The sequence below is a fragment of the Oncorhynchus gorbuscha genome, linkage group LG10 (assembly GCF_021184085.1).
Source record: "Oncorhynchus gorbuscha isolate QuinsamMale2020 ecotype Even-year linkage group LG10, OgorEven_v1.0, whole genome shotgun sequence".
In the NCBI taxonomy this organism is placed as follows: domain Eukaryota; kingdom Metazoa; phylum Chordata; class Actinopteri; order Salmoniformes; family Salmonidae; genus Oncorhynchus; species Oncorhynchus gorbuscha.
In genome coordinates this window covers 452,167-472,080 of record NC_060182.1, presented here as the reverse complement: position 1 = coordinate 472,080, position 19,914 = coordinate 452,167, and the positions used below count along the sequence as shown (strand labels likewise).

At 45.2% G+C, this 19,914-nt stretch overlaps 1 protein-coding gene across 1 annotated transcript in view; it reads right to left on the bottom strand.

Annotated features, from left to right (window-relative positions):
- The window catches only part of flna (filamin A, alpha (actin binding protein 280)), a 76,801-nt gene that overhangs the window by 48,812 nt on the left and 8,075 nt on the right, over positions 1-19,914 (bottom strand). Inside the window, exons 2-6 of the mRNA XM_046364683.1 lie at positions 16,474-16,947; positions 3,387-3,638; positions 3,152-3,249; positions 2,591-2,738; positions 2,372-2,490 (exon numbers count right to left, since the gene is read on the bottom strand). Of these exons, the coding sequence (XP_046220639.1) occupies positions 2,372-2,490; positions 2,591-2,738; positions 3,152-3,249; positions 3,387-3,638; positions 16,474-16,843 (987 nt within the window). The 5' untranslated portion in view covers positions 16,844-16,947. The remainder of the gene's footprint in view (positions 1-2,371; positions 2,491-2,590; positions 2,739-3,151; positions 3,250-3,386; positions 3,639-16,473; positions 16,948-19,914) is intronic.

Genomic DNA, 19,914 nt, shown 5'->3' with positions numbered 1-19,914 from the left:
ATTGACTATTTTACACCTCGGGTTACTATACATACATTTAACCCATTGCACAAGGGAGTCTCCAAAATTGAAATATTCCAGGCATTGTATATAAATTCCAGTCTTACTTCCTCAAAGGCCTTTTCAAAGTCAGCTATGAATACCAGGCCTGGTTTCCCAGATATTTCAGTGTTCTATTGTTTCCAGTACTTGTGTTATATTTTCTCCAATGTATCGTAAAAAACCTGTCGTCTGACTAGGATAAATTATATCCGACAATACCTTTTAAATTCTATACGCTATACATTTTGCGTCACAACACTGAAGAGTAAGGGTCCTCCAATTGTTTTAACTTCCTGTCTCAGTAATAATGAAATCAGACCTTGCCGAGTGTCCGATAATCGACCATTTACAGAGTGGTTACAAGAACGGTCCTCTGAATACATCAAAAAGGTTTGGTATACCTCCACTGATATGCCATCCAGCCTTGGGGTTTTCCCAGGCATAAAGGCTTTAATTGCATTAAGAAGTTCCTCCTCTGTAATTTGGCCTTCAAATGAGTCTGTACATATTATTATTAATAATAACAGATAAGAAAATCCTTACAATTAACTTCAGTTAGAGGAGATTGAAATTAAAACATATTATACATATTATTATATCCTTAAAGTACTTTAGTGAATCATGGGTAACGCCATCATTTGTAACAAGTTTCTGTAAATAATTTGGCAGCATTTCTATGTTGCAGATTTAAAAAATAATTTGGGACATTTTTCCCCATATTCCATCCAGTTGGCTTTATTTTTATAAGTCAGAAGTTTACATGCACCTTAGCCAAATACATTTAAACTCAGTTTCACAATTCCTGACATTTAATCCTAGTAAAAATTCCCTGTTTTCAGTCAGTTAGGCTCACCACTTTATTTAAAAAATATGAAATGTCAGAATAGAGAATGAGTTATTTCAGATTGAATTTATTTCATAATATTCCCAGTGGGTCAGAAGTTTACATAAACAAAATTAGGATTTAGTAGCATTGCCTTTAAATTGTTTAACTTGGGTCAAACGTTTCCGGTAGCCTTCCACAAGCTTCCCACATTAAGTTGGGTGAATTTTGGCCCATTCCTCCTGACACAGCTGGTGTAACCGAGTCATGTTTGTAGGCCTCCTTGCTCACAAGCTTTTTCAGATCTGCCCACAAATTTTCTGTAGGATTGAGGTCAGGGCTTTGTGATGGCCACTCCAATACCTTGACTTTGTTGGCCTTAAGCCATTTTGCAAGTATACATGGGATCATTGTCCATGTGGAAGACTCATTTGCAACCAAGCTTCAATATATCCACATCATTTTCCCACCTCATGATGCCATCTATTTTGTGAAGTGCACCAGTCCCTTCTGCAGCAAAGCACCCCCACAACATGATGCTGCCACCCCCGTGCTTCACGGTTGGAATGGTGTTCTTCAGCTTGCAAGCCACCCACTTTTCATACAAAAACAACAATGGTCATTATGGCCACAGTTCCATTTTTGTTTCATTAGACCAAAGGACATTTCTCCAAAAAGTATAGTCTTTGTCCCTGTGTGCAGTTGCAAACCATAGTTCTTTTTTATGGTGGTTTTGGAGCAGTGGCTTCTTCCTTGCTGAGAGGCCTTTCAGGTTATGTCGATACAGGACTTGTTTTACTGTGGATATAGATACTTTTGTACCAGTTTCCTCCAGCATCTTCACAAGGTCCTTTGCTGTTGTTCTGGGATTGATTTGCACTGTTCGCACCAAAGTATGTTCATCTCTAGGAGACAGAACACGTCACCTTCATGAACGGTATGACAGCTGCGTGGTCCCATGGTGTTTATACTTGTGTACTATTGGTTGTACAGATGAATGTGATACAGTCAGGCATTTGGAAATTGCTCCCAAGGATGAACCAGACTTTGAGGCCTTGGCTGATTTCTTTTGATTTTCCCATGATGTCAAGCAAAGAGGCACTGAGTTTGAAGGTAGGTCTTGAAATAAATCCACAGGTACACCTCCAATTGATAAAAATTATGTCAATTAGCCTATCAAAAGCTTCTAAGGCCATGACATCATTTTATGGAATTTTCCAATCTGTTTAAAGGCACAGTCAACTTAGTGTATCTAAACTTCTGACCCACTGGAATAGTGATACAGTGAATAATCTCTCTGAACAATTGTTGGAAAAATTACTTGTGTCATGCACAAAGTAGATGTCCTAACAGACTTGCCAAAACCATAGTTTGTTAACAAGACATTTGTGGAGTGGTTGAAAAACTGAGTTAATGACTCCAAGCTAAGTGCATGTAAACTTCCGACATCAACTGTATATGCAGTGTGTGTTTATATATTTAAATGAGTTGTGTGTGCGCGCGTACCTCCTCTTTGTGTCCGGCAGGGTCCTCTACATACACCAACACCTCTCCCATTCCAGCACTGATGGTCTCCACTGTGAACACTGCCTTCTTCATCACAACGTTACCTACTGGCTCTATACCTGGAGAGAACGAGAGAGAGCAAAAGAGGTGAGAGGCTGAGGAAAACATTTAGGTGTGTGTGTGTGTGTGAGAGACAGGGAAACATTTGTTAGTGTGTACCTGGTCCGTATGCGCGGGCCTTCTTGGGGTTCAGTTTGGGGCGGAGGGGTGCGCCAGGCTTCAGTTTGGACTTGGGGAACTGGGACAGGTATGTCATCACGGAATGTTCATCTACATTAGGGTCAACGATCTCCTCTGGGGTTATCACCTAGGAAACCAGATGGCACACGGTTTAGACACACACACACACACAGCAGAGGGTAGCATGATTTCATGCAGACCTTAACCACTACATCAGATGATCTCAAGCTGCACAAAGCACCCACACGCACTCACAGAGCCAGAGACAGAGGAAGAGTTGTTCTGAGAACTGGCCCACTGTGGGAGGAAACCCCAACCACAAAGATAACTGACAGCACGCTACCAAGGTCTGCAGAGCTGCCAACCTCGCACGAAAGCCCTGCCCACATGACAACTCAGCACTGCACACAAATACTAGGATAATGCCATGAAGCCAACTGTACGCCGTGTCACCTACAGACAGCATCACAGCTCTGTAATGATTATGATGGTAGCATGATTCCACAGAGACCAATGTGACGGTTAGCGTAGCTCGTTTACCTGAGGGATACCCAGCCAGTCATCAGCCTGTTGCATGGCCTCACGGGCGTTGTCCACTGGTTTAGTCTGGTCCCACTGGTCCCAATCAGGGCATAGGCCTATAAGAAAATGTTATTTAAAACTTAGAAACACACAACTATAAAAAATAAAAAGAATGCTTACTGGGTCTTTGAAACAAGCCCCTTGTGACTACCCATCTAGCCCCCCCCCCTCCGACCTTTAACCCCTGACTTACCCGGAGCACAGCTGTCAACCAGTGCCCCCAGTGCTCTGCCACTCTGCCAGTCTCTGCTGAAGTTGTGGATGGGGATCTCTGGTAGCTTGTTCTGGATCCATCCCAGAAGTCTCTGTTTCGGGGTCTTCTGCTGGCCGTCACCCCCCTCCTCCTCCTCGTCCCACATGGGCATGGAGATGGAGTAGTGGAGGATCAGCGTCCACACCATGCCAAGGATCAGCTTCAGGTTACCATCCACTATGGCCTTGGAGTCTGGAGGAGAGACCGTAATATATGAATATCTAGGATAAGGGAGGGGGGGGGGGTAGAGCTGTAGAGAGGGTGGAGTTGGATTAGGATTGGAGAAGAGCTGTAGAGGGCGGATTAGGATTGGAGAAGAGCTGTAGAGGGCGGATTTGGATTGGAGTATAGCTGTAGAGGGCGGATTTGGATTGGAGAAGAGCTGTAGAGGGCAGAGTTGGATTAGGATTGGAGAAGAGCTGTAGAGGGTGGACTTGGATTAGGATTGGAGAAGAGCTGTAGAGGGCAGACTTGGATTAGGATTGGAGAAGAGCTGTAGAGGGCAGAGTTGGATTAGGATTGGAGAAGAGCTGTAGAGGGTGGACTTGGATTAGGATTGGAGAAGAGCTGTAGAGGGCGGATTAGGATTGGAGAAGAGCTGTAGAGGGCAGAGTTGGATTAGGATTGGAGAAGAGCTGTAGAGGGCAGACTTGGATTAGGATTGGAGAAGAGCTGTAGAGGGCAGACTTGGATTAGGATTGGAGAAGAGCTGTAGAGGGCAGAGTTGGATTAGGATTGGAGAAGAGCTGTAGAGGGTGGACTTGGATTAGGATTGGAGAAGAAGAGGGCGGATTAGGATTGGAGAAGAGCTGTAGAGGGCAGAGTTGGATTAGGATTGGAGAAGAGCTGTAGAGGGCAGACTTGGATTAGGATTGGAGAAGAGCTGTAGAGGGTGGACTTGGATTAGGATTGGAGAAGAGCTGTAGAGGTTGGGGGTTGGATTGGTGACTGTGAGATCAGGGATGAGCGCAAGAGTGATGCAACCACAGACCAGTCCACACAAGTCTTCACGCACACACAGGATTGGGGTAATTGCTCATCAGGTCCTAAGGGTGGTGTGATTAAAAACAAGCCCCCAGGACAGGGAGAAGGCACAGCCTGAGTTGTAACTCGATAAAGATGTGTTGACGATCCTCACACGCCGGTGCTTGCTGGAGGAATGCTGAGGCAACACAATCCAGGAGACAAGAATCCTCCTTTTGTTGTGTCGGTGCGTGTCTGACACGCCAGAAAACATGAGTGGAATCCTTTTACAGTTCTCATAGGCTTACAATGTTGTTTTGAATATTGCGCAAACAGTCGCTAAGATTATATTTGGTTGTGAATGTTGCAATATAACAATTTTGAATTCAGCAATTGTTAGCTAGAATGCTAATGCTCATTGACATGGACTGGAAGCAAAGCCAGCCAAGGAGCCATTTTACTGGTTGAAGTTAATTCATTAAGAAGATTTAAGTACAATGCAGTTGATTTGCTAGTATGACACCAACATTAGATTAAGCAGGACAGTCGTACGAGCCTTACAACCAGAAAGGGTGAAATGCACAAAGAAACAAGTACATGGAGGCCATTTCTGCTGGAGGAAATGAGAAATTCTGAATAGCCACCCCCAGTCACTGTCCGTTAGCTAGCCCCCCCAGTCACTCTCCGTTAGCTAGCCCCCCCAGTCACTCTCCGTTAGCTAGCCCCCCCAGTCACTCTCCGTTAGCCTAAAGGCTGAGACGATAAGACACCGTGATATACAGGCCTAAAGGCTGAGACGATAAGACACCGTGGTATACAGGCCTAAAGGCTGAGACGATAAGACACCGTGGTATACAGGCCTAAAGGCTGAGACGATAAGACACCGTGGTATACAGGCCTAAAGGCTGAGACGATAAGACACCGTGGTATACAGGCCTAAAGGCTGAGACGATAAGACACCGTGGTATACAGGCCTAAAGGCTGAGACGATAAGACACCGTGGTACACAGGCCTAAAGGCTGAGACGATAAGACAGTGGCAGAATAAATTCAACCACACCTGTGGTTCATCACAACCAAAGAGCAACCTTGTCTAGTTAAGTCCATAAAGCATGCAACAGATAGATGTCCTACAGCATGGTCAAAGGTTTCAAACATTCAGACCAACTCTTGATTTACTAAACCGGAGAGTCAAAGGAAACAGGAGATGCCTCCACTATTCCAGCATCATCAAATCTCCTCTGCTTAGTCTAATACAGTGACAACTAAATGATATCAAAAACTATTATTTAGTCCAAAGCAAGGTAAATATCATGTGGCTATTCATGGTTCTGATTTCAGTGTGCGTGCAGGTAGAATAAACATGTTGACTCACTCTACTTGTAGAGAAAAGTCATCCTCTCTCTTCATGCTTTAGTTGTTGTCGTCCTAGGCTACCTGGCTAAAATACTTGGTTGCTAAGCTTCATTTCATGGGCAACGATTAGACAGCTAGTTAACATTAGCCTTCCACATATTTAACTTTCATCCTCTCAGGCCAGATGCACAATGTATGAATTAATGGTTGGATCAGAATCACCGTTATAGTCATTGGCCAGTATGGAGAATTAAATAAAACCACAAGTCCAAATATCTATCTCCATACAACAATTCAATGACATTTGGCTTTTGATGTGATAGGTGTGAAGCCAAATCACAACTGGCTTCCCTTAACACTTTTGTTTTTAAATTGCGCCAGGACCATTCAGTTGAGTGAAAGCAGATTGGCTAATATTGTATAACGGAGGTAAATAACAGTAGCAGGGCTACATACAGGGGGTACAGGTACAGAGTCAATGAGCGAGGGCACCGGTGTCGAGGTAATATATACATGTAGGTAGAGTTATTATGCATAGATAACAGAGTAGCAGCAGCGTAGACAGGGGGGGGGGGACAACGCAGTCTGGGTAGCCATTTGACTAGATGTTCAGGAGTCTTCTGGCTTGGGGGGGTAGAAGCTGTTCAGAAGCCTCTTGGATCTAGACTTGGTGCTCCGGTACCGCTTGCAGTAAAGTAGCAGAGAGAATGATCTATGACTAGGGTGGCTGGAGTCTTTGACAATTTAGGGCCTTCCGCCAACACGCCTGGTAAAGAGGTCCTGGATGGCAGGAAGGGCCTTCCGCCAACACGCCTGGTAAAGAGTTCTTGGATGGCAGGAAGCTTGTCCCTGGTGATGCATTGGGCCATACACACTACCTTCTGTAGCGCCTTGCGGTTGGAGGCCGAGCAGTTGCCATACCAGGCAGTGATGCAACCTGTCAGGATGCTCTCGATGGTGCAGCTGTAAAACCTTTTGAGGATCTGAGGACCCATTCCAAATATTTTCAGTCTCCTGAGGGGGAATGCATTCAGCCTCGAGCAAATTGAAGGAAAATTATGGAACAGATAAGAAATACATGTTTTTTTGCCAATTCGCCAGTTAGCATTCCCCATTCACTGTCTGTTAGCATTCCCCATTCACTGTCTGTTAGCATTCCCCATTCACTGTCTGTTAGCATTCCCCATTCACTGTCTGTTAGCATTCCCCATTCACTGTCTGTTAGCATTCCCCATTCACTGTCTGTTAGCATTCCCCATTCACTGTCTGTTAGCATTCCCCATTCACTGTCTGTTAGCAAGTTAGCCCAGAGAGGAAGAGAGGCCCAACGAAAAATCTATCCCCCCCCACCAGCATGTGGCGTTATTTTGTGTCACCCACCAAGCAAGGAGTTTCGAATTTGATTTTTAAAAATGTATATAGTGCTTATTTTCTACATGCTAATTTTTTGAATAGAAGTTTTATAATGCTTAACTTGTTACGAGTGTACTGATATACAGTAATTACGACATCCCGGCAACTTTGAGAAAAGAAAAAAAAAACACTATCGGAGTCGTCACGAGATTGCTATGCATATTCATGGCATAAGGCTACTAGTATCTCCCTCCAATACAGGCGGTTGATGGCAACAACCCTCATCGAATTTTCAAAAAAGTATTACAATAATGACCTGTATCCACCAATCCGAAGGAAGGATAGGCGGGAGCTAGGAAGCCCGCCGTGCCAATGTGTGGACAACCGTTCCCATTGTTAGGGTGGAGACCGGTGTATCTTCTTAGTATATCTATAATCTTTGCCTCCCCATTCACGGTCTGTTAGAGAGTTATTCAAATTATCCCGAATGGTTGGACATCTATAGAAAAATCAAGCGTTGTTTCCATGTGAAAACGTCATGGTATGCATTTTGTGCCATTGTTTGGCCTCCAAAAGTGTGGTTTTGGTGTTTTTGCTAATGTTCTAAAAAAGTGTGATAAAACACAGCCGAGTCATGACTGGGGAGAAGGAAAGGGGTGGGTGGGGTCGCAGTGACCACAGCTCCCAGACAGAACACCCAGAGGAAATGAGACATTCCACACTGACCTTATCACTGACACACACTTGTATAACTAACCATCTGGGGACACAAACTATTCCAATTTCAAATTCCTAATTTTCCCTAACCTGAAAACAAACTCCTAATTCTAACCTTAACAGTCTAGAAATCGCATTTGACCTTGTGGGGACTAACAAAATGTCCCCAGTTGGTCAAATGTTTGTTCCTGTAGTATTGTGTGTTGTCGGTGTGAGCCTACATGAGTCACAAGCCAAACCTGACTAACTCTGGGGTAACAGTTGGCTTAACTCCTATCCTCTAACATGCAGGCAGCACTACAACAGCTAGCTGCACTTCCTTCTGCACTTTCTGCTTCTTCCACTCCCTCCCTCCCTTGGAAAAGTTCCTTCTTGTTTTTTGCCTTAAAAGGAAAGACCCAAACTTACTGCTATCCGCCCACCCATTCCTCTCCTCCCCCTCTCCTCTCCACCCATTCCTACCAGGGCTCACATTACAGACGGACGATGGAGGAGAGGAAAGTGGGAAGAATGGGGACGTTTTTACAGCTCAAAGAGCCTGGCTCTGATTGGCTGAGAGAGAGTGGTCTGTGCTACATGGCTTCAACCAATAAGATCCTAGCATTGGTCATGAAGTTGGAGTGTTCATTTTGGGTCCAGGTCCATCTCCCCACTAAAGCTAGCAGGGTGCTAACAGAATTAGCAGCACTGATTGTGCACCACTCTAAGGGAACGACGACCCCGGCACAAAAACAAAGTAATGTGTGCTTCTGGCCTAGTGCATGGGTTAGAGCTGTGTGTCTCACAACCAATGGAAGACAAAGAATGAAAGGACACGTTTCTCAACAATGCATCATGCTGTATAGTAACAATGGGCTTGTTGGCAGAGATTCCTCATGAGCTCCACTTGGCCCCAACTACGTCTACACCCACCACACAGCTCCAGCAGACACAGGGCTGTTCAACGTTGGTCCTGGATGGCCAAAAGAGCTCTGCTTTTCATCCTCTCCTTCCAATCAGGGCCTAATGCAGACCTGGGACACCAGGGGAGTGCAATTAACTATCAGAGCTCTATAGGGTCGAGGACTTCGCCATGCAACTTTGGTCAACTCTGATTTCACGAAATGTGGCTCACCTTTTAGCCAGGTACATTTCTATGGCAACGAATCCTTCAGAACTAACCTGCTCTGGGGCAGGCTAACTCAGGGATAACTGCCATTTATCCTGAATGAAGTGCTGTGTGTTGAGGACCAATGAAATCACCACACTGTGTGGGTCGACAATTGAAAATGTAATTTGTCATTGATGTGTACGCCGAGGAACTTGAAGCTTTCCACCTGGATAGTTTGTAGTCAGCCTTCCAGAACCGAGCTCTGAGCTAGGAGGTTAGATTAAACCTAGGTTCAAACTGAAGACTGGCTGCTGGTCACACAACCATTGAGGGTCCAAGGCAGCCCATGCCCTGATCATAGAGGGTCCAAGGCAGCCCATGCCCTGATCATAGAGGGTCCAAGGCAGCCATGCCCTGATCATAGAGGGTCCAAGGCAGCCCATGCCCTGATCATAGAGGGTCCAAGGCAGCCATGCCCTGATCATAGAGGGTCCAAGGCAGCCATGCCCTGATCATAGAGGGTCCAAGGCAGCCATGCCCTGATCATAGAGGGTCCAAGGCAGCCATGCCCTGATCATAGAGGGTCCAAGGGTCCAAGGCAGCCATGCCCTGATCATAGAGGGTCCAAGGCAGCCATGCCCTGATCATAGAGGGTCCAAGGCAGCCATGCCCTGATCATAGAGGGTCCAAGGCAGCCATGCCCTGATCATAGAGGGTCCAAGGCAGCTACTCATGGCTGACCTTCAAGGCTGATCTGCAGACATTTAAACTGGTGGAGAGAACATTTAAACTAAACTGAAAACAGAGATTAAGATAAAGTCCGTTAAGAACAAACTCTTATTGACAATGACAGCCTACACCAGCCAAACCCGGACGACAATGGGCCAATTATGCACGGCCCTATGGGACTCTCAATCACAGCCGGTTGTGATACAGTCTGGATTCGAACCAGGGTGTCTGTAGTGACGCCTCCTGCACTGAGATGTAGAGCCTTAGACCACTGTGCCACTCGGGAGCCCGAACACTAATTGACCAAAATGTCAGACCGCTTGCAAAAAAAAAGTCTAACGTTTCTCAACTGATTACTCATGCCAACAGTACCGTGGCCATGCCCACAGACAGGAAGTTATGATAAATGAGCAGAAAACAGGAAGAGCTCAATTTAATCCATTACAGAATGCTCCTCTCTGCTAGTGATTTGGGGGGGATATTTAATTTCAGGCATGTTTGACAATATATCGTGTTGACAACGTCGCAAGACTATTTTTGCGTTAGTTGGCCGTATCTACACCAAAAGTCCAGTCTTATTTATTTTAAAATAGGGAGCCAAATTTCAGCACTTATTTCCATGACTGACCAAAACGTGTCGTTTTCTCCTCGTGGCTCTTGTCCCTCTGCAGCAGACATATGGTGAGCAATAGGCTTGGAACATCTAATCCCAATAAAACCACAGTATCAAATCGCTATACATAAAACTGAGAATAGCAATACATATCGCCACCTAAATTCAGTACTATCTGTATTGTGAGGTCCCTGGTAATTCCCAGCCCTACTCCCCTCTGCCAGAACATCCAGTTGTGCTCCACTGTCCATAACAAGGCTTTTTCCTTCCAGGGACTTGGTCACCTGATCCAAGTAGAGGAACACACACGAGAGAGAGAGTCTCCAGAGAACATCCAAACAGAGCCGATGGAGCGCAGCGTGGTTGTCACAAAAGGGGCAGCTCCTTGTAGTGCGCTCTGCCATTCGCCGTACTCCCGTGCCAAAATCATCCCTTCCGTCGCCATGGGGGAAGTGTTGTGTAGGCGAGGAGGTTTGCTTGGTTCCCTGATCTAATCTATATGCTATACATCCGACTAGCCCATTTTGCAATAAGAAAATAGAATCTCAGCGACTGTTTCAACAACCCCCCCCCAAAAAAAGTAATACTAGTGATTATAGGCTGCTGGTAAAACAGCCTTTTTCTCCGTGACCAAAACACGATGACCTATTTTTAGCTGATATGAGAGAACACATTGACGCAGCAAACTGGGATAACATTGTAGGTTAAAGTAGATAGATAATCAGATTTAAATAAAATAAAATGCCCTGGTGAGTATTTCACATGGCGATGTAGAAAGCGAATCAAATTCAAAATCACTTAAACTTCGTGATTGCCAAGCGAAACCAAGACCGCATTAAATAAGCAACCTATTTTGCATTGATTTCCCCCCATGCATTTAGTTTAGAAGTGATACCGTTACTCTAGGCTTAACAGGTCGTCATGGAAAGGAAAACCTGGCTAAAACGAATTATTTTATTTTTAGCTGATATGGGAATACTTTGAAGCAGCATAATCAAGTCAGTATAATGTTGTAGGTTACACTGGTAAGTAGAACAGGGCATTTTATTTAAATGATGAATCAGATTCTATCACATGGGAGATGGGGGAAGCTAAAAGGTGTTAAGACTAGACTTCTTTCACAATAAATAACAAAAACCTTTTGATTAATTCTTAGGTTTGTGTTTAGAAGTCATAACTAGTGATGAGGCTATTGTGAATGGTAGAACCTACTGTAGCCATGTGCTTTTTTCACCACGACCAAAACATGACGTTATACTTTTAGACTATATGGGAATGACACAAGCAACATAATGTTTTAAATTCCCAGCAAGTAAAACAATATTTGCCAGGGCATATTTTTTTAAATAAAATCTGATTTCACATTGAAATGTGGGAAGCTAGCTAAAAAGCCCAAAGCCAACTAGCCAGGTTGCCACTTAACTAATACTAGCAAAGGAAGGAGAATCTTGTTTTCACAAAATGAAAATAAATACTTTGTTATCGCCCCCTTGTGAATGGAAGTGGGCCTAGCGAGGATATCATGGTAGCAAAAGATGTCCGCTACTCCAAAAATCCCACATAGAGCAAAGGAGTGGAGCTTGTAGCACCCTTAGCTTCCTTCAGAAATCACGATGTCAACAGGTGTAAACTAAGACTCATCTGTGCCTCTTAGGTGTCCAAGTACATTTGAGGAGAGAATTGGAAATGACATTTTAAGAATCATGTGTTTGACAGATCAGCCTGTCCTGTGCTGTTTAAATATGCACTGTTCATCACTGTGTCTCCTCACACACGCACTGCTAGGCTAAGTGAAATAGAACTGGGAGGGTGGAAAACACACCCTGACACCCCCGCACACACCCACATTCCTCTGGCTCAGACAGAAGAGACATCAACTGACACAGCTTTATGGAACACGCTGCACAAAAACAACTCACACGCCAACAGGTTAAGTGGTTTAGCCGCTGAGCCATACAACCAGCTAACCGTTAGCCCGCTGTGCCACCGGAGCGTCTCCCAGTTAGCCCGCTGTGCCACCGGAGCGTCTCCCAGTTAGCCCGCTGTGCCACCGGAGCGTCTCCCAGTTAGCCCGCTGTGCCACCGGAGCGTCTCCCAGTTAGCCCGCTGTGCCACCGGAGCGTCTCCCAGTTAGCCCGCTGTGCCACCGGAGCGTCTCCCAGTTAGCCCGCTGTGCCACCGGAGCGTCTCCCAGTTAGCCCGCTGTGCCACCGGAGCGTCTCCCAGTTAGCCCGCTGTGCCACCGGAGCGTCTCCCAGTTAGCCCGCTGTGCCACCGGAGCGTCTCCCAGTTAGCCCGCTGTGCCACCGGAGCGTCTCCCAGTTAGCCCGCTGTGCCACCGGAGCGTCTCCCAGTTAGCCCGCTGTGCCACCGGAGCGTCTCCCAGTTAGCCCGCTGTGCCACCGGAGCGTCTCCCAGTTAGCCCGCTGTGCCACCGGAGCGTCTAACTGATAGACATTCTGACAGATCCACATAAACGGGACTGCAGTAGTAGAGAGTCATGAAGGACTCTACTTCCTAGGGCGGCTGAAGAAATTCAGCATACTGCTCCACGTCCAAATACTACCGCTGCATCGTCGAGAGCATCCTGAACGGTTGCACCACTGCCTGGTATGGGAATTGCTCCGTCCACAATGCATTGGGGCAGGTAGCGTTCGCCAAACTCAGATTTGGACTATCAGATGGTGAAGCGTGATTCATCACTCCAGAGAGTCCAATGGCGACGAGCTTTACACCTCTCCAGCCAACGCTTGGCATTGCGCATGGTGATCTTAGGCTTGTGTTTGGCTTCTTGGCCATGGAAAACCATTTAATGAAGCTCCAGAAGAACAGTTTTTGTTCTGACGTTGCTCCAGAGGCAGTTTGGAACTTAGTGAGTGTTGCAACCGATGACAGACGATATGAGCGCTATGCACTTCAGCACTTGTCGGTCCCATTCTGTGAGCTTGTGTGGCCTACCACTTCACGGCTGAGCAGTTGTTGCTCCTAGACATTTCCACTTCACAATAACATCACTTACATTTGACCGGGGCTGCTCTAGCAGGGCAGACATTTGACGAACTGACTTGTTAGAAAGGTGGCATCCTATGACGGTGCCACGTTGAACGTCACTGAGCTCTTCAGTAAGGCCATTCTACTGCCAATGTTTGTCTATGGAGATTGCAGGGCTGTGTGCTGGGGATTGCATACACCTGTCAGCAACTATGTGTCTGAAATAGCCAAATCCACTCCTTTGAAGGGGTGTCCACAGTTTTGTATATATAGTGTATGTTACCAGGCCAACTCATTGATCCTGCTGCTTTTTATATAAATACCCCCAGCTACGATGTCAGGGAGAGATGGGACAGAGGAATGAGAAGGACAGAGAGAGGAGAGAGAAATAGAGTATAAAGAGATTGTAGAGGGGGAAATTAAATAGAGAAGTGTTGTCCAAAAGTGTGACTTTGAAAAAAAAAAAAACCTGAAATTGAATCCTGGAAAAACAATGGAATTTGGGAAAGACCGGATTTTATAGGGCTCTACCTAATGATCTTTTACATTATTTAGGCTATGGGAAATCAGAAATACATTTGATAAATCTGTCATATATTAACAGAGAGAAAGAGAGCACACTGCTGTACTCCCCGTTCGACCGCACATCAACGCCATCATTATGTCTGCTGACGACACCATGGTTCTAGGCCTCATAACCAACGACGACGAGCCAGCCTATAGGGAGGAGGTAAGTGAACTGGCATTGCGGTGTCAGGACAACAACCTCTCCCTCAACCTTAGCAAAATGGTTGACTCCAGGAAGCGGAGGGAAAATGCCCGATCCACATAAACGGGACTGCAGTAGAGAGTCACGAAGGACTCTACTTCCTAGGGCGGCTGAAGAAATTCAGCATACTGCTCCAGGTCCAAATACTACCACTGCATCGTCGAGAGCATCCTGAACGGTTGCACCACGGCCTGGTATGGGAATTTCTCCGTCCACAACTGCAAGGCCCTTCATCGGGTAGTGAAGACAGCAGAGAACGTCACTGGGGCCGTGCTCCCACCCATCCAGGACACTCTAAACGGAGCCTGAGGAAGGTCCGCAGCATCGTAAAGGGCCCCACACACCCAAGCTGTTCACTCCCTTACTGACTAATACCAACAGGCTCAGAGACTGTTTCTATCTATCTACAAGCCATCAGATTGCTGAACCGTTGAACTGAACACCACACACATCACAACTGCTGCGACCAGACTTATTACAACGATTCTTAGCTTTTATTATGGCTCATTGTTGTTGCATTGTCCAGATGGAACAGGCAAGTAAGCATTTGGTTGGACAACGGTGTGCCGATGTAAACCATGTGCATCCCGTACATAGAAATAATAAAAAACTTGAGATAATGAGAAAGGGAGAGTTGGTGAGATTGAAGGGTGTGGTCCTCACGTGAAAGGAGGAAGTGAAACAGGGAGGGATGTCGCCACTCCTCATCTCTAGAATGGCTCATGTGACTCAACAGGAGCCGTTAGAATAATGAGTCAAAGCCGTTGCGTTATGCCAAGCCCTTAGCTGTGGTAAATTGGACATATACCCCCGAGGTGCCTTATTGCTATTATAAACTGGCTACCAACCTAATTAGAGGAGTACAAATAAATGTTTTGCCATAGCCATTGTACATGGTCAGATATACCACGGCTGTCAGCCAATCAGGACTCAAAACACCAAGTTTATAAAAAATAAATACATCCTTGGAATTTTCATTGTTGGAATTAACAAAACTAAGAACACTAGGAAATCAGCTCCAAGTGATTTTAATTTAAGCAAATCTGTTGCCACAGAAAATAAAGAGATGATCCTATACAAATTCAAGCCAGGTTTGAAATGATTATGTTTTAGGCAAACATATCCGTTCGGGCTTCTTGTAGTCAATTTGCAGTCTACAAATTATTTGTAATCATGTTCCAGCCCCGACCACCTGCAGCATCTAGCCTACCGTAGCATCTAGCCTACCGTAGCATCTAGCCTACCGTAGCATCTAGCCTACCGTAGCATCTAGCCTACCGTAGCATCTAGCCTACCGTAGCATCTAGCCTACCGTAGCATCTAGCCTACCGTAGCATCTAGCCTACCGTAGCATCTAGCCTACCGTAGCATCTAGCCTACCGTCTAGGAACAACATTAGCTCATCCACAGGCACTGCAAACTGATCAAGGGACAGATACAAACTTCCACATCTTTACAGGACTGCCATCTCCTACACTGGGCGCTTTAAATCAGTCTCCCATCCAGGGACTGAGCAGGACCGACCATGCTTAGCTTCAGAGGCAAACCATCAGTGGGATGCCAGGTGGTTTGCTGCTGGAATCAATTGGGAAAAAAATAGCAACAAAAAACAGCAAAGGCCAGGGGAACACGACCAAAAGCCAGGGGAACACGACCAAAAGCCAGGGGAACACGACCAAAAGCCAGGGGAACACGACCAAAAGCCAGGGGAACACGACCAAAAGCCAGGGGAACACGACCAAAAGCCAGGGGAACACGACCAAAAGCCAGGGGAACACGACCAAAAGCCAGGGGAACACGACCAAAGGCAGAATTGATTGCATTATCATTGGAAATGTTTCACAAAAACATTAATTTACAATATGATAATTATTTTACACTTTTTTTGCTTTCATTACCTTGGGTTTATATTACACTTTTAATATCATTCATTTCATTTGCAATATTGAATGATCTCTACTTCAGTAGTTCTGGGTGATATTAAATGGCAAAACTAACTCCATAATCTCACAGGAGGCACATGGATTAAAAGGAGGTATAAGAGACCCATTGCATCATGGTTCTCAAAAAAATGGTTTGTGCTACAAATGTGAAATGCATATCAAACATAATTCCTCCCAATTAAGTGTCTATAAGAATTGCCAGAATATTCTGATACCAAAAATATTTTCGGATCACACTAGTATGGAATTGCACAGCTTGATGTTAATACCTTGGCCAATAGATTAGCATAGTTATAATAACTTTTTGACCCGTCTAATGAACACCAGCTTGATGTAACGTAGACCACAGTAGGTCTATCTATAGTAGGCTAACTATGGAGCGTTATTAGAGTCTATAGTAGTTTAACGGTTCCACCCACCTACATGGTAGGGTAGGCTACACTTGAATTAAGACACCCACTTATCAACACCAGCATGATATAACGGTAGAACTTTCTGACCCACCTATGGACACCAGCTTGATGTTCTCCTTGTCTAGGAACTCGAGTGCCACCGAGACGTTCTCGAGCTGCATCTGTCGGAAAGTGGGCCGCTGGTTGTATTTCCTAAACATCTTCTTCTGGCTCAACACCTCCAGGAGTCCGATCAGGCGCAGCCCGTCGCCCAGGTCCGTCTGGAGATTGGCGATTCGTTTGTTGACGCATTTCAGATGCTCGTTACACCAGCGGGTGAACGTGTTCTGTTGGATCTTCTTCCACGGCGCGTCCTCGGCAAGGTCCTTCTCTGTAGCAGGCATGTCTGCTTCTTTGTCCGGGGAAAGGGCGTTGAATGCAGGCTGGGCCGACTGGTGTTGGCGGAGGTGGGAACCACTCATTTTTATGCCGTCGGGTCTCTCCGTTCACTGGCTGGGGTTTAGAGGTGGAGTCTGTTGGACGACCGCTCCCTCTCTCTCTCTAGCTGCTGTGCTTAGGTTTGTGGCTGTGGGATAAAAGAAAGAGAGGAATGAGAACTAGTGAAAAGAATGGATCGCCTGGAGTTGTGTATTTCTAGAGTTTTATAAGAACAGAAAACTCCATGAGAGTTAAGTTTATCCCGCTGGTGACGCCTCTGTAAACTATACAGAGGATTGGGTTAGAGAAACTCCAATTCCCTTCATTCGCACATTACTGTAGTTATAAGATTAGGCCTGTACTCATGTTACCAGAAGTATAGCCTATCACAAAACAAGATCATTTAACCAGTATCCTAAATATTCTGAAAATAAATGCAGATTTCCCACTTCATGCAGACAGATCAAGTTAACATGGGATGGGCGTGCATGGTATGTATGCCTGACTAGACACTCCCAAACCAAGAGCTTGTAATGAACTAGAACACCAAGCGAATAAGAGCTGCGGGGTATTCTATCCTACACAGCAGGATCAATGAGTCTTTAGTAAACCAGAAATCACTGTTGATCTTCTGGTTTAATAAGCGAAACATGATATATGTGTATGTGTGTATATGTATGTATGTATATGTATGTATATGTATGTATGTATATATATGTGTATGTGTGTATATATATATGTATGTATGTATATGTATGTATGTATATGTATGTATATGTATATGTATGTATGTATATATATGTGTATGTGTGTATATATATATGTATGTATGTATATGTATGTATATGTATGTATATGTATATGTATGTATGTATATGTATATATATATATATATAATGTATGCGTGCATGTATATATATATACACATATATCATGTTTAGCTTATTAAACCAGAAGATCAACAGTGATTTCTGGTTTACTGAAGACTCATTGATCCTGCTATGTAGGATACATTATGTGGATATATTGAAGCCACATCTCAAGACATCAGTCAGGAAGTTAAAGCTTGGTTGCAAATGGGTCTTCCAAATGGACAATGACCCCAAGCATACTTCCAAGGTTGTGGCAAAATGGCTTAAGGCCAACAAAGTCAAGGTATTGGAGTGGCCATCACAAAGCCCTGACCTCAATCCTATAGAACATTTGTGGGCAGAACTAAAAAAGTGTGCGAGCACTGAGGCCTACAAACCTGACTCAGTTACACCAGCTCTGTCAGGGGGAATGGGCCAAAATTATCCCAACTTGTTGTGGGAGGCTACCCGAAACATTTGACCCAAGTTAAACAATTGAAAGGCAATGCTACCAAATACGAATTGAGTGTATGTACACTTCCCAATGGGAATGTGATGAAAGAAATAAAAGCTGAAATAAATCATTCTCTCTACTATTATTCTGACATTTCACATTTTTTATTTTATTTTACCTTTATTTAACCAGGCAAGTCAGTTAAGAAACTAATTCTTATTTTCAATGACGGCCTAGTGGGTTAACTGCCTGTTCAGGGGCAGAATGACAGATTTTGTACCTTGTCAGCTCGGGGATTTGAACTTGCAACCTTTCAGTTACTAGTCCAATGCTCTAACCACTAGGCTACCCTGCCGCCCCATTCTTAAAATAAAGTGGTGATCCTAAGTGACCTAAGACAGGGAATTTTTACAAGGATTAATTGTCAGGAATTGTGAAAAACTGAGTTTAAATGTATTTGGGCAAGGTGTATGTAAACTTCCCACTTCAACTGTATGTAAATGTGTTTGTTTTTGGTTGTTCAGTCAATTAGACTAAAGTTTCCCAAACTCAATTCCCCCCTTTTGGTTGTTCAGTCAATTAGACTAGAGTTTCCCAAACTCGACCCCCCCCCTTTTGGTTGTTCAGTCAATTAGACTAGAGTTTCCCAAACTCGACCCCCCCCTTTTGGTTGTTCAGTCAATTAGACTAGAGTTTCCCAAACTCAACCCCCCCCCCTCCCGTTTTGTTTTTTGCCCTAACACTACACAGCTGATTCAAATAAGGAGAGCTTAATGATGAGTTGGTTATTTTTAATCAGCTGTGTAGGGCTAGGGGAAAATCCATAACATGCACCCAGGATGCAGGGGGGGAAGGGGGGCGAGTTTGGAAACACAGAATTACCCATTTCAAGCCTAGAGCTGTCTCTCTCCTACTGCAGACTGGCCACCCTCTCCTCTAGAGCTGTCTCTCTCCTACTGCAGACTGATCACCCTCTCCTCTAGAGCTGTCTCTCTCCTACTGCAGACTGACCACCCTCTCCTCTAGAGCTGTCTCTCTCCTACTGCAGACTGACCACCCTCTCCTCTAGAGCTGTCTCTCTCCTACTGCAGACTGATCACCCTCTCCTCTAGAGCTGTCTCTCTCCTACTGCAGACTGACCACCCTCTCCTCCAGAGCTGTCTCTCTCCTACTGCAGACTGACCACCCTCTCCTCTAGAGCTGTCTCTCTCCTACTGCAGACTGACCACCCTCTCCTCCAGAGCTGTCTCTCTCCTACTGCAGACTGGCCACCCTCTCCTCTAGAGCTGTCTCTCTCCTACTGCAGACTGACCACCCTCTCCTCTAGAGCTGTCTCTCTCCTACTGCAGACTGACCACCCTCTCCTCCAGAGCTGTCTCTCTCCTACTGCAGACTGGCCACCCTCTCCTCTAGAGCTGTCTCTCTCCTACTGCAGACTGACCACCCTCTCCTCTGGAGCTGTCTCTCTCCTACTGCATGGTGCGAGCTTGGGACCTCTATCTTACAAACACACATGACCGACCTCTTCAAGCATCTTATCCGAACACGCCATCTCAGAATCTAGCTAATGAACACGCCATCTCAGAATCTAGCTAATGAACGCGCCATCTCAGAATCTAGCTAATGAACGCGCCATCTCAGAATCTAGCTAATGAACGCACCATCTCAGAATCTACTAATGAACGCGTCATCTCAGAATCAGGCAAATGAACGTATCTCAGAATCTAGCTAATGAACGCGCCATCTCAGAATCTACTAATGAACGCGCCATCTCAGAATCTAGCTAATGAACACGCCATCTCAGAATCAG